Here is a 14,979-nt window from a genome sequence, read left to right as displayed (position 1 = left end):
GGCACCAGCCAAGGGGTGAGAGGTGTTAAGGAATCCTCAATCCACTTTTCCGTCCTCCAGGAACCTTGCCTGGGTTTTCCTCCTCCTCACCTCCTCTTGATCAGCAGTCAGGACACCCTGGGGCCCATCTGATACGCTGATACTCTCACTCCTGCTGCTGTGTCCTGTCCGCAGTGACTCAGCAGGTGGGGCTGTGCTCAGCGCTGAAACTGAGTTGGCAGTAAAGAAGTGAGTTAGCAGCAAAGTTTCCATCCAGCCTTGCCTACAGGCTCCCTGGATCTTTTTCCAATCCTCTTCTCTCCCGAAAATGGGACCCCTTCTACCTTTTTCCGCCTGCACACTCTCTTTCCCCCCCGGGAGACGGGGCTCGCAGGCAAGGTGAATACGGATCTCGAGCAGGGACTCATTCTTCAATCACAGGTAAATGCGCCAAAGCTCTTTGCGCATGCGCTTAGTAAACCCAACGCCCGCGCTCCCCGGACTCCTCCCTGAGCCTCTTCGCCCATCACCAACATGGCCTCCGAGGCAACAGCCCCTCCTGCCCGGCGCAGACGTAGCGGGGTTATAACGTCATAGGACGGCGCCGGTAGTCCCAGACACTGCACGTGGGCTCGCGTTTAGAAACTCTGCCCGGACCATGGATACGCCGCTGAGGCGCAGCCGGCGGCTGGAAGGACTAAAGCCTGAATCCCCCGAGAGCCCCACCTCAGTTCTGCGGGCGAGACGGGCCCTTGTGGAGTTCGAGTCGAACCCAGAAGAAAGGAGGGAGCCCGGGTCTCCTCGGAGTGTGCGGCCACCTGGCCTGGAGTCTCCCAGACATCAGCCGGAGACAAGCCCTGAATCACCCAGTTTACGGGAGGGGGCAGGCTTGGGGTCCCCCCGAGAGCAGCCAGAGCCGGGGCCAGGGTCGCCCCAGCGTCAGCGAGACCCAGGCCTGGAGTCGCCCCAAAGACAGCCGGAATCGAGTCCTGAATTCTCCCGACTTCAGCCACAGCCAAGTGGGGAGTCACCAAAGTTTTCCCAGGACCGAGAAGAAGCGGATTCGGAGTCGCCCAAGAGTAAGGAGGAGCCGACCCCGGGGTCCCCCCGACATCAGTTGCAGCCGAGCCCAGGGTCACTAGAGCCTTACCCCGGTCAGCAAGCGCCGGGTCCCGAGCCCTCTCAGCCCCTACAGGAGCTGACACCCCTGTCGCCCGGCTCCCCACGGGATCAGCGTGAGCCGAGCAAGCCACCGCCGCCCGGGCAGCCGGAGAGAGACGGCCTCGGGCCAAAGAAGCGAGAAGGTTCTTCAGCCCAGGCCGCAGCGTCCAAGAAACCGAAGAAGGAGGAGATTCCTAAGATCCCGAAGGGGAAGCCCAAGTCTGGGCGGGTGTGGAAGGACCGCTCAAAGAAGAGGTGAGGTGGGGGACAGCTGGGCAGGGATGGGGTTCTGTGTGGTGCTGGAGCCTGGGTGCAGCCAGGAGATAGCCCGTAGGTTGGAGAGATCTCACATCACTGGGGGAGTCACACAAAGAGGTAATTATAACCAGAATGTGGTGAAACGCACTGGGATCTCAGGGAGGGGTGCCCTTAAAGGACCCCTGGATAGCACCTCATCTGTGTGTTCATTCAACACGCATTTATCCTTGTCTCTGCCCTCTCTGGGAAGGGGGCAGAAGCAAGTAAACCAGCAGTGAGGTCTTCATCCACCATTATCTGTTACAGTTGTTTGCCTTTTTGATAAAAGGCACTACCAGGCGCTGAGTATACAGGACGCTGCTAAGCACTGTGGTGCGGATTGGCCCGGGGAAGGGCCTTTCAAGCAGGGAGCAGCCTGCCTCTTGGCATTTAATCAGCCATCAGCTCAATGAAGCAGCAGGCACGGGGATTATCCTCATTTTACATATGAGGGCACTGAGGCTCAGGGCGGCTAAATGTGTGATGAGGCAGGACCTGAACACAGATCTGATTCCAGAGTCTGCGTGAAAGCCCTTTACCCGTGCTCTGTAGAACCGCCTTGCATTGAATTGCAACCTCTTTTTTTTTTTAACTTTTATTTTATATTGGAGCATGGTTGATTAACAATGTTGTGTTAGTTTCAGGTGCAAAGTGATTCAGTTATACATATACATGTATCTGTTCTTTTTCAAATTCTTTTCCCATTTAGGTTGTTACATACTATTGAGCAGAGTTCCCTGTGCTCTACAGTAGGTCCTTGTTGGTTATCTGTTTTAAATACAGCAGTGTGTACGTGTCCATCCCAAACTCCCTAACTATCCCTTCTAAAGGGTAGGCGTGAGGTCTTGTCTTTCTGTGCCGCGGGCAGTAAGTGCTCAATTAAATGCTTGTTGAGTGAAGGAACAAAGAGGCGCAACTGAAGAAGGAAATGTTTAGGCTGCCGGGAAGGAGAGGTGGGGTCCAGTTCATGTTTTAGCTACTGGGAACCACTGGGCAGACAGGAGTTCGTGGCTGTGAGGGCCCATAGGGGAAGGCAGTGATTTTATGGAAGAAGCGGACCTTTACTAAGGGATGACTGTGCTTTGTGCTAGGCCTTTTGCAGATGTCATGTTGCTGACCCCCTAAACCCCAAGGCGGTGGGCATTATTCCCCTCCCCCAAGCCCCTCCCCCCTTAAACAGAGAAGAAACTGAAACTGAGGGAGTGATTTCCTACAAGTCACCAATCAGAGACTTTGAAGATGGAGCGACTGTTGGACTTGGAGAAGTGGGTGGTGGCGCTGCCCCTCCACCTCGGTCCCAGCAGGTCCCAGAGAATGGTGGGGCCACTGATGGCCATGTGGGACCAGATGAAGAGGTTGGTTCCGGTGGGGAGAGGATGGTGAGCAAGTTGAGTATGGGAGCCTGGAGTCCTGGTACTCAGGAGGTGGACGGCGGGGAGAGGAGCTCACTGAGCATGAGGAGGCTGCTCCGACACACAGGCCAGGAGAAGAGAGGGTCAGCAGAGGACACCAAGAAGCAAGAGAAAGGGCGTTTTGTCCCAGCTTCCTGCCCGAGCTGAAATGCTTCCCAGCTTCCTGGTGTTTGCTTGGAGCTGCGCTCCAGACGTCTTCCTCTCCCCTGCCATCTCTGCCATCACTAAGCGTCTCCCACACTGACCTCCCCTCTGTGTGCCCCCTGTAGGTGATGCTCCCTCCCAGCTCAGGGCCTTTGCACATGCTGTTCATTCTGTTGAAAGGCTCCTCCCCTGGCCATTCCCTGCTCGTCTTCCAGGGCTCCACTTAAACATGCACCCCCTGGGAAAAGCCCTCTATGTGCAACCCAACCAGGGTTAAGTCCTCAAGCTATGTGTTGTCATTGTACCTTGTATCTTTTGTAACACACCCATTTGCACAAATGCTTGTTTACTTGTGTGATTCTTGTCGGCTGCCAGCTTCCCCTCTAGACCAGAGGCTCCAGGAGAGTGAGGGTTTACCTACAATGGCTAGATTCTCCCCAGAGCCCAGCACATGGTAGGCACTGAGTCAAACAAGTAGATGAATGAGAACAGAGGGTAGTTCATTCCTTCAACCAGTTTATATTTCATTGAGCTAGGATCTGGGAGTAAACATGGCTGTAAACAAAACATTCTAGTTGTGAGAAATGGGTAACCAACACGTAATATATACATATATCAGTAATTAGGGCAATACAGGAAAATAACAAAGCAAGAGGTGCAGGGCGTTGCCGCCGTGATTACAGATGGCTTCACTGCCACAGGGATGCGAGCAGAGGCCTGAATGAACATACTGGGAAAGAGTACCCAGGCAAGGGGAACAGAAAGTCCAGAGGCCTCGTCACTGGGCACAAGGGAAGGGGTAGGAGGTGAGTGAGGTCAGAGTGGTCACAGGGCCAGGTCACGTGGGCCCACGTGGGCCCTTGCAGGGACCTGAGTGAGCGTGAGAGCCATTGGAGGTGTTGAGCAAAAGAGTGATGCGATCTGACCTCTGCAAGGACCGGTCTGGCCTGTGGAGAACAGACCTTTAGGAGGGCAGAGGGGAGACCAGGGAGACCAGTAAGGAAGCTGCTGCAGTAGAATTAAAGCACCTTCAGAAGCGGCACCAGGCCTGTGGATAAGGGCCAGAGGGGCTGTTGAATGGATGTTTGGGACCTTTGAGGAAGCAGCTTCAGCAATTGGTGAGTGAGGCCCGAGAAGGCAGGGGCAGCACCTGCTGCACGAGGTGCCCCAGCAAAGGGGGGATGCAGGGGGAGGGAGCCGAGGCTGGGAAGCACACGCCCACCCACCCACCCCGCCCCACCCCCCGTGCCCAGGCCTAATGCCACCTTCTGCCCAGTGTTCCCTGGGTGCACCGTCTCCCTTCTCTGAAGGGTGGATTCACTGAGCACCTACTATATGCAGAGCACTGTGCTGAGCGCTTCTCGGGCCGTGAGCCATTAATCCTCCCACCACCCTTTGTGATGGGAACAGTTCTTGTCTCCACGTAAGGGGAGGGGGAGAAGAAGCAGTGGGTGTGTGCTGGGGGCAGGCAGGCAGAACTGGGGAGCGGGGGCGGGGGGTAGGCAGAACCAGACTGAGGACGGACAGGCGTGGGGTCAGGGTCCAGGCTGTATGTGCAGACTCCTGTGGAGCAAGAAAGGGGAAAGATGAACCAGAAGAGCCGTATTGACCTTCCCCAGGGGCGGGAGTGGGCTCGGCCTGGTGCCCACTGCAGCCCACTGCTGTGACCGCTTGGGGCATGGTAGAGTGGACGTGGGTAAACAGGAGCTGTTTTGAAAGTCAAGAAATTATCGAGGGAGGCGGAAAGGCCACTACGAAAGGAAGTGCTGAGGGGGAAAGAAGGCCCGTGGGACACCCGAACAGGCTTCAAATCGTTCAAGGAGAAAGCTTCCGGAAAAGGGGCGGCACGGCTGCATGAACCCCCAAGCCCCATCACCAGTCTCAGCAGCCCTCAGCCTTTTCCTGGTCTAGTGTCCTCTTGCTCCTTGACATCTTTCCATCTTCCCGGAAGGTTTTACAGCACGTCCTAGATTTATCATCCACCCCTAGGTCCTGGCGGTGGGCGTTCTTACAGAGGTAACCTCGCTTCTGTGACCGTGTCACTATCACTCTTTAGAAAATCAAGACTTCCCTGTTGTTCCCTAGCACCCACTCCATTTTCACATTTCCCCTGCTGGGACAGAGGTTCTGAATCACTGCAGGGGACCGTGACCATCTGCGCTGTTCTGAGATGAAATGGGCGCCCCAGTAGGGAGTGAGCCCCCTCTGCAGAGGCGTCCACGCCCAGCCCTCTGCGCTCCGCCGGAGCAGCGGAGCTTGGCGGTGGAGGCCGTGCAGCCCGGACTCTGGTCACAGACCGCTGCTCAGGAGCAAGGTGACCTTGGGCAATTACTTAACCTCTCTGAGTCTTTGTTTGCTCCTCTATAAACTGGAGGGAACAGGAGTTCCCACCTCAGGTACGTAACCAGGGCTTAAGAAATGGCAGTGGGCGTGATCAGGACCCTTTCCTGCTCCAAGTTTCTACAGACCCGGAGGGTCGATTGCCGGGCAAGCAGGCAGGTAGGGAAGGAGGCCCAGAGGGAGGGCACCGGGGCATCCCGCGGACTCCAAGAGCACCCAGTCTCCCCCATTCAGGTTCTCCCAGATGGTTCAGGACAAGCCCCTGCGCACATCCTGGCAGCAGAAGATGAAGGACCGGCAGGAGAGAAAGCAGGCCAAGGACTTCGCCCGGCACCTGCAGGAGGAGAAGGAAAGGCGCCGGCAGGTGAGGGGTCGGCCAGGCTGGGGTGGGAGGGGCTTGGTCAAGAGCCGTTCTCCAGGACTTCCCTGGTGGCGCAGTGGTTGAGAGTCCGCCTGCCGATGCAGGGGACACAGGTTCGTGCCCCGGTCCGGGAAGATCCCACATGCCGCGGAGCGGCTGGGCCTGTGAGCCATGGCCGCTGAGCCTGCACGTCCGGAGCCTGTGCTCCGCAACGGGAGAGGCCACAACAGTGAGAGGCCCGCGTACTGCAAAAAAAAAAGCCGTTCTCCAGCCTCGGGGCCCCGGGGAAGGGTGGGAAGGGCGGGAAGGGCATACAGATTGGAGGCCTCATCCGGGTGTTGCTGGCATTCCCCAAGACACAGCTGCTACACATCAGTGGAGGGGACGGCCTGTGCGTTCCTCCACCTCTCCCTCACGCTTATCCCAGGGACACAGGTGCCCTGTTAGAGGTTCACGCCCAACCTCTCTAGCCTCCAGGAAGCCCCAGCAGGCAGACAGGGAGGTGGTGGTGGAGATCCACCAGGAGCGGACTTCTCAGTGGGACGTCACTCGCCTTGTGGTCCCCAGGCCACCGGAGGAGTCAGACACCTTGCCCCCAGCCTGCAGTCCCTGCCTGGCCATGGGGGGGGGGTCAGCCACTTGGTCATCTGTCCCCTGCTTTGAGTTGCCCCAGCTCAGCCTATGGCCGAGGCCCTGCAGACTGTGTGGCCTCCGCCTCATGCCGAGGCCTTATCTAGCTTCCTGTGTGGCCGTGGCTCCCTCTTGGGAAAGAGAGAACCTTCTTGTCACCGTCCCCTTTAGAGGTGCCCCTGCCCAGCCCCCAGTCCAGACCTTCCCCTGCACCTCCGGGAGCTCAAGTGTCACTTCTCCTTTCTCCCTCCGGGCCCAAGCCACCCCTACCCTGTGTTGCCAAAGACGAGGGAGGCCCCTGGCCATGCACAGCCTTGGGGCCACCGTCCCTGCCCTGCCCCCCCAGGGACAGCAGTCAGCGTCGCCATTCCCAAGGAAGACTCCGTCTGCATTCATCTTCTAAGTGTTCCCAGTGGGCCGGTACTATTCCAAGCCCTGTATGTGTGTTCATTCGTTTAGTCCTCAAAAGAATCTTCTGTAATTATCGTCACTTTAAAGATGGGAGGTTGAGGCACAGAGCTTAAACCACTTGGCCACGGTCACACGTTTAGGAAGAAGCAGAGTCAGGATTCAAACCGGGACCAGATGCTCCGGAGCCTCTTCTCTGCAGCCTCCGCCCTTCCCGGCCCTGCGCCAGGGTGAACCTAGGAGGCCAGCCCTCACCCCAGCCCTTGCATTCTGGGGGCTCGTGGGCTTCAGGGGGAGAGGGGAGACTCTGAGAGGACGGGAATGAGGGAAAGGGCCAGCCACCCCTTCTCCCCGGGCAGTTGATGAGGGGCGTGGTAAGAGGAACCACTGTCTACATGGGCCTGAGTTTCCAGGTGGGGTGCGACTTGTGTCTTACCCCGCCCCTCCCCCTCCAACCGCAGTGTCCTCAGCCGCCTGACCAGGCGCCCCCCTTCTCAGGTGAAGTCAGGAACTTCCGACCGGAGTGGGCCTCTGGGTGCTGGTCCCAGGGGCACAGGGATGGTTCCTTGCTGCCTCTCCACCCCCCAGCACCAGGAACAACCCGGAGCCGGGATAAGTGGGCCTTTTGCCCTCCTCCCTGGGAATTCTGTCAGCTCTCACTGCCTGGGAGACCAGGGCCGCCTCGGCTCCCAGACCCAATCCCCTTCCCCTGTGTGTCCAGGAGAAGAAGCAGCGCCGCGCCGAGAACCTGAAACGCCGCCTGGAGAACGAGCGGAAGGCGGAGATCGTCCAAGTGGTGAGCGTTGCCCTGCTTGCGGGACGGGACGCGGCCAGCCTGAATGTCGTGTTCCAGACACCCCGGCACCCCTGCTTCACGGCCCCCGCTCGTGCCGCAGTCCCAGGCCCCCGCGGTGGCCTCCCTTTCCCCGGGGAGCAGGGCGGAGACTCCAGCCATAATAACGCCCTCCCTTCAACCTCCCCCAGATCCGAAACCCTGCCAAGCTCAGGCGAGCGAAGAAGCAGCAGCTACGCTCCGTTGAGAAGCGCGACACGCTGGCCCAGCTGCAGGAGCAGCCGCCACGGCGGCCGGCGGCCAAGGTCTGAGCTCAGCGTGGCCGGGGCCTCCTGTGGCCCAGCACCGTGTCACACGTGGCGGCCGCGCACCTCCGCGGACCCAGCACTCCAGCTCCATGGCTCCACCCGAGACGGGGCTCTGAGCCTTCAGAAGGGCTCCCAGGCAGGGCTTTGTGGCACAGAGACCCAGAGGTAGCCCGGGACCTGGCAGAGACTGGAGGAGGGAGGAGGGTCAGCTCGCTCCTCCGCCCCTCCCCTCCCCCTCCCCCCTCCTCTCCAAGTGCCTTCAAACCACGAAGAGTAATTTCTGGTTCCTCAGGGAGCTGGTGACTGGCGGGTGACTCCTCAAAATATGTATGTTCTGTCTCAGAGTCCTGGGTCTAACCCGGGCCAGGAGGCCGGAAGTCAGGAATCCACCTCCCCCCCGACACACCTCCCCAAAGGCTGCTCTGGCTCCCTCTGCACTCCACTGACCCTGCCACCCAGCAGACTGAATCCAGCTCCACCCCACTTTTCAACACTTAAGGTTAAAATGGGGAGGTTGCAGGGGGCAGGGTCTCTCTAGCTCCCCCTTTCCTGTACCAGACTCTGCAGAAGCCCCAGAGATCTGATTAACTCATGCCATCCAGTCTACAGCAGAAATATTTATTGAAGGCACAATTCTAGGTGCCAGGGAATAGAGACAAAAGTCCCTGCCCTCAAGGATCTTTCATTCTGGTGGAGAAAACATAATAAACAAGTAAAATGTACTGTGTGTCAGTTGGCGCCGAGTGCTCGGTGAAGCAGGGGAGCAGGTAGGAGGGGGCACGGGCGAGGTCGAGATGGGATGTCCGCTCAGCCAGCTGTCTGTCGACCGCTCCGTTTGCCAAGTGCTTGCTGTGGGCCGGGCCCTGCCTGGCACTGAGAGTAAACGCTGGGAGCCCAGCTGCGAGTGGTGGCACAGGGAACACTGGACCAAGATCCCAGGAGAGTTTCTCCCCTGGCTCGTCCACTGACGTTCCATCCACCAAACGTGTACCGCACCAACTCTGCACCAGGCCCCGGGGTGCTGAGCTAAACAGACATGGTAGAGTGGAGATGCTACGGTAAGTTACCCCTCACGCCTACAAATTGGGGGTCAGTGCTGCAGCCCTGTGCGGTCGGGAGGGAGGTGGGTGCTGCACAGATCTAGGGATTACCAGCATTGCTCAGAGGGCGTCCCAGGGAACTGTAGGCTGGCACATGTGTCAGATGAGCGAGGAAATACCACCGGCTGTGGTCACGGAGGTTGCGGGGCTCATCCAAACACTAAAGACCTTCAATAAGGATGTCCGTTGCACTTTGATTAGCACAGGTTTCTGAAACTTTTGACCATAGCACCCCTTGCTTTTTCCACTTCGGGCAATGCTGGGTCGGACAGGTAGAGATGGGGGCTCCCATGCAGCTGCTATCTGAAGGACCTTAGGTATGTGGGGGGTGCCCTCTCACGTACTAATAGTAATTGAACAGGTAATGCCTAATGGCTGGTATGCAGTCCCTGCACCTTGGGCAGGTTACCTAACCTCCCTGCACCTCAGTTTGCACATGGTAAAAAGTGGGGCTAATAGAACCTGCCCCTGGAGATTGTGGGATAAAGCGTGTAGTTAAGTAAAGCGCAACTAAATGACCAAAGCGAGAAGGTTAGACTGGAAGTGCTTCCCAAACTTTTCCCCTCTCGCTTTCTACTCCAAAACTACATCACTGGTTTAATGTAAAAATCCACCCCATCCATCATCTGCTAAAAACAGCTTCAGGGAGATGCGTCCTGTGTACCTTGGGCCGTCCACTACCCTAGTTTGAGATGTCAGCGTTTTAACCTCGCATTACTCAGAGTGTGGTCCCATCGCCTCCTGGGAGCTTGTTAGAAATGCAGATCGTCCGCACACCCACCCGGCGGCCCGTTCAAGCAGACAGGATCCCTGGGTGACTCCCGCATAAGAAAGTTTGAGAAGCACGGCTTTAGCTCACTTCGTTTCTGAAAAGGATACACTGAGTCACGTGGGGCGCTTTAACATGCAGATTCCTTAGCCTCTGACTAAATGTCCGGGCCCTGGGGAAGCTGCTGCGCGCGATCGCTCCCTGCTCTTGCTTCCCGGAGGCGGGGGGTGGGGGGGGAGAATGGTCCGAGCCTGGCGATCCCCGGCCCGTGCCTCCTACGCCGAGGTGGTGCGCAGCGCCCGGTTCAGGGGGCCCCGCTCGTCCTGGGATTGGGCCCGGTCCCTCTGCGGGGGCGCCGCGCGGCTACCCCGCAGCCAGCCGAGCAGGCCTGCGGGTCCGAGCGGGGACAGGCCGCGGCCGCGCAGCGAGAAGGAGGAGGCCGTGGTGTTGGTGGAGGAGGTGCGGCGGCGGCGGCGACTGCTGCCGCCCCCGCCGCCCAGCTCGCTGTCGTCCACCAGCACGCTCTCCAGCACGCTCCGCAGCGAGCGCCGCAGCTTGCACAGCACGTCGGGGCAGGTGAACACGTAGAGCAGCGGGTTGACCACGCTGTTGACGAAGGCCAGGCTGCTGACGAACGGCAGCCCGCGCCACACGAGCGGCCGCAGTGCGGGGTCCGCGTGGGCCCGCGCCTCCAGCACGCTGAACACGTGGTAGGGCCCCCAGCAGAGCGCAAAGGCCGCCACCACGGCCGCCACCAGGCGCACGAAGCGGCCGGGCCGCCTGCTGCCGCGGTGGCGCAAATGCGCGCTCACGGCCACGTGGCTCGAGGCGATGATGGCCAGCGGCACAGCGAAGGCCAGCAGGAACTTGCTGACGGCCAGGGCCATCTGGCGCGAGTTGCACGCGGCATCGCGGTCGGGCCCGGGATTCAGGAGCAGCACGTTGTAGTAGCACATGATGCGCCCGTCCACCCGCGGGATGGTGTCCCGGAAGATGAAGTAGGGCACGGTGTTGAGCACGGCCAGGGCCCAGAGCGCCAGGCATACCCTGTGAGCCACGGCCACCGTGCGGTGGTTCTGCGCCCACACGGGCCGCAGCACCTGCAGGCAGCGGTCCAGACTGATGGCGCTGAGCAGGAAGCCGCTGGCGAACATGTTGAGGAAGAAGATGGAGGAGTGCAGCTTGCAGAAGGTGGTGCCCAGCTCCCAGGAGTGGCCCACGGCCAGGAAGTAGGTGAAGAAAGGCAGGGAGGCGGTGGCCAGCAGGTCGGACAGTGCCAGGTGCAGCACCCAGGTGGTGACCACGGTCTGGCGCATGCGGCAGCCCACCACGAAGAGGATGAGCCCGTTCTCCACGAGGCCCACCAGCGAGGCCAGCCCGTGCAGCAGCACCGACGCGTGGTCCATGTAGCGGATGCTGGAGTTGCTGTGGCTTTGGAGGTGACTCATCTGCTCCAGGAGGGGACAGAGGGGCTTCATCGTGACGTTGGCCGACATCGTGGGCTGTGCGGCGGAGAGAAAGAGGCGCTGCGGTGAGCAATGCCAGGAAACGGGCAACCCTGGCCAGGAGATGGGACTCTGACCCATGACAGGTATAGGTGAGGCCCCTGGGGATCAATGAAGTTGAGCAAGGGCAGTAAGGTGAGGGATGACATCCCAGCCCCACCACCTGCTCACTGTGCAACCTTGGGCAATACACTTAACCTTTCTGAGCCTGTTTGCTCCTCGTAACATGGATGGCTGTCATACAGGGTCTAGGTCATAGGGTTGTTGGTTGTTGAATTAAATGAATGAATAATATATATAAGCATTTCAAGCAAGAGTAAGCGTGCAGGAAGCACTGCATCAATGGCGCCGTGATTATCATTGAGCAGATGGCCTCAGATCACTTGGAGAAATAGGAACCAAGGTCAGGCCACGAAGGGCTCCTTTTCCCAATCCCCAGAGCACTGGGGTGTGAGCGAGGCCCCCCTGAAGGGCAGGAGGATTCAGCTGGGCTGGAGGATGGGAATGGAAGGCGGAGTCCGTGCATTTAAGGGATGACCCACCCACGCACCCACCCACGGCACCCCCGGACCTTGCCTCTCTGCAGATCGTCCTGTGGCCCTTCGCTCCCAGAGCGGTGGCTGGTTGCATGTGTTGACTGCAAGCAGTGGAGCCAGCCCCTCCTTTGGTAGTTTAAGAGGAAATAAGATAAGAGCAGGGAGAGAGCTGGGCAGAAGGAACTACCAGATTTGGGCTCCGGAGTCCCAGTAGGGCCAAAAGACCTCTCCCCTGCTCCGGGGCAGCCACAGGCGCTCGGCCAGCCCCAGGAAACCCAGCCCTGTTCATACTCATTCAACAGCTATTTATTGAGCGACTACTCAGCTAAGCGCTGGAGAAGCCAGCCCCTGGCCAGATGTGCAGACCCACAGCCTCATCAAGAACCTGAGGCTGGAACTTGCCTGGTGGCGCAGTGGTTAAGAATCCGCCTGCCAATGCAGGGGACACGGGTTCGAGCCCTGGTCCAGGAAGATCCCACACTCCGCAGAGCAACTAAACCCATGCGCCACAGCTACTGAGCCTGCACACCACAACTACTGAAGCCCGCGCACCTAGAGTCTGTGCTGCGCAACAAGAGAAGCCACCGCAATGTGAAGTCCGTGCACCACAACGAAGAGTAGCCCCGGCTCGCCGCAACTAGAGGAAGCCCGCACGCAGCAACGAAGACCCAACGCAGCCCAAAATAAATAAATAAATTTATTTTTTAAAAAAATAATAAATAACCTGAGACCATCTGATGTGGAGCCAGTGGAGATCAGTGAGGGCAGAGGAGGTCAGGGTGGGAGGCTGCCTGCAGGAGGTGGGGACCGACAGATAGCAGGGGGTGGGAACTCGGATTGTCCTGGGCCCCCCATGACATGCCAGGGACTGTGGTAGATCCTTTACGTAGGTACTGTCTTGCTACAGCTCTAGAAGAAAACTGCTGGTACTTCTCTCCATCCCGTTTTGCAGATGAGGAAACTGAAACTCAAGTGTTTAAATCACTTACCCAAAGCTTCCCGAACAACACAGGCATGTGGAGGAAGGACAGTTTAGCACTCAGCCTGTTCTCTTTCCTCTACCTCTGCTCTAAGCACGAGATGACGGAGAAAGAAGAGAAGGAAAGTGGGGTGGGGGGGGAGGTGTTCTTCAGTATTCGTCTTTCCACGGGAGGCACTGTTGGCCAGGATGAGAAAATCCACACCCTTCTCCAGGGACCGCGGTCCTTCGTAGGGTGAGGGTGCCGGATATCAAACTAGAATTTCCTTGACAGGTGAGCTGCTTGGAGCTGGGGACATGCAGGTGGGGGGAGGCGAGCTGTTGTCCCCGTGCTCCCTGAAAATGCTCGTATTTCCCAAGCTCTAGGGTCTGCAGAGCGATTACATTCACAATGACGCTGTGAGACCGCCTTTTTTAGAAGAGGAAACAAAGGTTCAGAGAAGCACAGCAACTTGCCCAGGGTCCCTCAGCTGCAGTGGAAGAGAGAGAACCCCACTCCCAGCAAACACACAGGAGCCATCCCCTCTCTGTGCTGAAACGTTCCCTTGAGCCCCATACCCAGCTGGGAGGTAAGCTACTTCCCCTTGCCGGCCCCCACTTGGCCGTCTGTGCCCAGAGCCACCGTGTCACCTCCCCGGCTGAGTGAGGTGTCCTCGTTCACAAAGCACCCAGTATGGGCTTCCTGGCTGACAGAGTCCGGCCTCCAGCCTCCCCGGGTTCTCAGGGAGCCCAGCAGCGAAGGTCCTGTTTTGACAGAGGGCTGGGGTCAGAGAATGCCAGCTTTTGGTGTCAGAGACCTGGCTTCGAATCCCAGCTCCTCGGCTTCCTGGCTGGGTGCACTTGGGTCGTTTACCTTAGGACTGCTCGTGTAACCCTCCCCCCAGATCGCTCCTGAGTCTGGAAAGAGAAGCTTTAATGGTTGACCACCGCACCTGGCATCTAGTTATTCCCTAGGAAAATGTAGTCCTTTCCTCCTCAGAGCAGCAAGTCCCCTGCAGTCTTTGGTAAACCCAACCCTCTGCCATCCTAGCTGGTAACAGCCCTCTCCTTTGATAAAACTGTGCCTTCTCTTCCGGGTCCAGAGAGGGCACTGAGGCTGCCCAGCCCTGGGGCCACCGTCTCCTTACCTGGGCACAGAGGGAGCACAGGATTCCAGCCCCAGAGGCAGTCAGCTTCTGCAGGCAGCGGGCAGGCAGAGGCAGGGGAGGGAGGCTGAGGGAGGAAATAGATGTCAGCCCCAGAGTGTGTGTGTGTGTGTATTTAGGGGTGGGGTGGGGGGAGGCGGGGACAGCTGGAGAGTGAGTTGTCACACTGGTGTTCAAGTAACATCCATCTCCATTGATGCGGACTGGATGTAACTGCCGGCAGCCCAGCTCATCCTACCTCCCTTTACGAAGGAGATTTTGCAAAAGCCCAAGGTCAAGTACGAGTGCACATGGGGACATAGGTGTGAGCCAGAAAGTGTGAGCCCTAGTGTGCATGGGGGGTGCTTTTGAGAGCGACAGGTGTGTAGGAGAAGTGAGGAGGAGGGCGTCCTGTCCGTCTGTCCACTGTCCTGGACTGCCCACCCCTGACCCCATCACCCTCAGGAAAGAAACTGGTGCGGCTCCTCCCATGTGCCCGGGCAGCATGGGGGGCCCGTCTGCGAGGGCCCCCAGGGGCTCTATGGCCAGGAAGGCAGGGCGGGGCCGTGGTAAGAACACAGGCCTGGCTGTCCATGCTGCCCGCATGCCCAGCTGGGAGGTAAGCCACTTCCCCTTGCCGGGCCCCACTTGGCCATCTGTGACCAGAGCCACAGTGTCACCTCCCAGGCTGAGTGAGGTGTCCTCATTCACAAAGCATCCAGCACACAGTAGGTACTCATAAAAATCAGGTTTCTTCCCGCTTGGGGAAAAATGGGTATAGGCTGCAGGGCAAAGGCAATACAGCTTTTATTTTAAATGGGCTGCGAATTCCCTGGAAGTCCAGTGGTTAGAGCTCCACGAGCTCACTGCCAAGGGCCCAGGTTTGATCCCTGGTCAGAGAACTAAAAATCCCACAAGCCATGTGGTGCAGCCAATAATAATAATAATAATGATAATAATGAAATGGGCTCAGAGCCCATGGATGAGATGATTGAACTGTGCACATTTGCATTGACCTGTTCCCTAAGTCTTCACTCCTGTTCGCTGACCAAGATTCCTGGGACCTTTCCTCCAACCTCAGCATCCCAGCCACCAGGATACTCAAAACATGTTAAGAACTCAGTACCCCCAGA

The 14,979-nt window shown here is 58.4% G+C and overlaps 3 protein-coding genes across 3 annotated transcripts in view; 2 read left to right on the top strand and 1 right to left on the bottom strand.

Annotated features, from left to right (window-relative positions):
- The first annotated feature begins 494 nt into the window (after positions 1 to 494).
- On the top strand, positions 495 to 8,557 carry CCDC86 (coiled-coil domain containing 86). Its single transcript, XM_067748890.1, has 4 exons — positions 495 to 1,395; positions 5,568 to 5,697; positions 7,454 to 7,528; positions 7,717 to 8,557. Exons 1-4 carry the CDS (start codon positions 638 to 640, stop codon positions 7,834 to 7,836), a joined length of 1,083 nt encoding a protein of 360 aa, XP_067604991.1. The 5' UTR covers positions 495 to 637; the 3' UTR covers positions 7,837 to 8,557.
- Positions 8,449 to 13,916, bottom strand: PTGDR2 (prostaglandin D2 receptor 2). The gene is made up of 2 exons (XM_067748889.1): positions 13,850 to 13,916; positions 8,449 to 11,204 (listed from the first exon to the last, which is right to left on the bottom strand). The coding sequence occupies exon 2, from the start codon at positions 11,196 to 11,198 to the stop codon at positions 9,978 to 9,980; it is 1,221 nt and encodes a 406-aa protein (XP_067604990.1). The 5' UTR covers positions 11,199 to 11,204; positions 13,850 to 13,916; the 3' UTR covers positions 8,449 to 9,977.
- Positions 12,824 to 14,979, top strand: part of ZP1 (zona pellucida glycoprotein 1) — an 18,596-nt gene continuing 16,440 nt past the window's right edge. Inside the window, 1 exon segment of the mRNA XM_067751651.1 lies at positions 12,824 to 12,957. Coding sequence (XP_067607752.1) covers positions 12,824 to 12,957 — 134 coding nt within the window.

This window comes from Pseudorca crassidens, chromosome 9 (genome assembly GCF_039906515.1).
Source record: "Pseudorca crassidens isolate mPseCra1 chromosome 9, mPseCra1.hap1, whole genome shotgun sequence".
Classification (NCBI taxonomy): domain Eukaryota; kingdom Metazoa; phylum Chordata; class Mammalia; order Artiodactyla; family Delphinidae; genus Pseudorca; species Pseudorca crassidens.
This window is presented reverse-complemented; position numbering and strand designations above follow the sequence as displayed.

Coding starts and splice junctions, on each gene's coding strand:
- CCDC86 (XM_067748890.1), top strand. CDS start 638: ATGGATACGCCGCTGAGGCGCAGCCGGCGGCTGGAAGGACTAAAGCCT. Junction 1,396..5,567: donor AAGGACCGCTCAAAGAAGAG/GTGAGGTGGGGG, acceptor TCCCCCATTCAG/GTTCTCCCAGATGGTTCAGG. Junction 7,529..7,716: donor AGGCGGAGATCGTCCAAGTG/GTGAGCGTTGCC, acceptor AACCTCCCCCAG/ATCCGAAACCCTGCCAAGCT.
- PTGDR2 (XM_067748889.1), bottom strand. CDS start 11,198: ATGTCGGCCAACGTCACGATGAAGCCCCTCTGTCCCCTCCTGGAGCAG.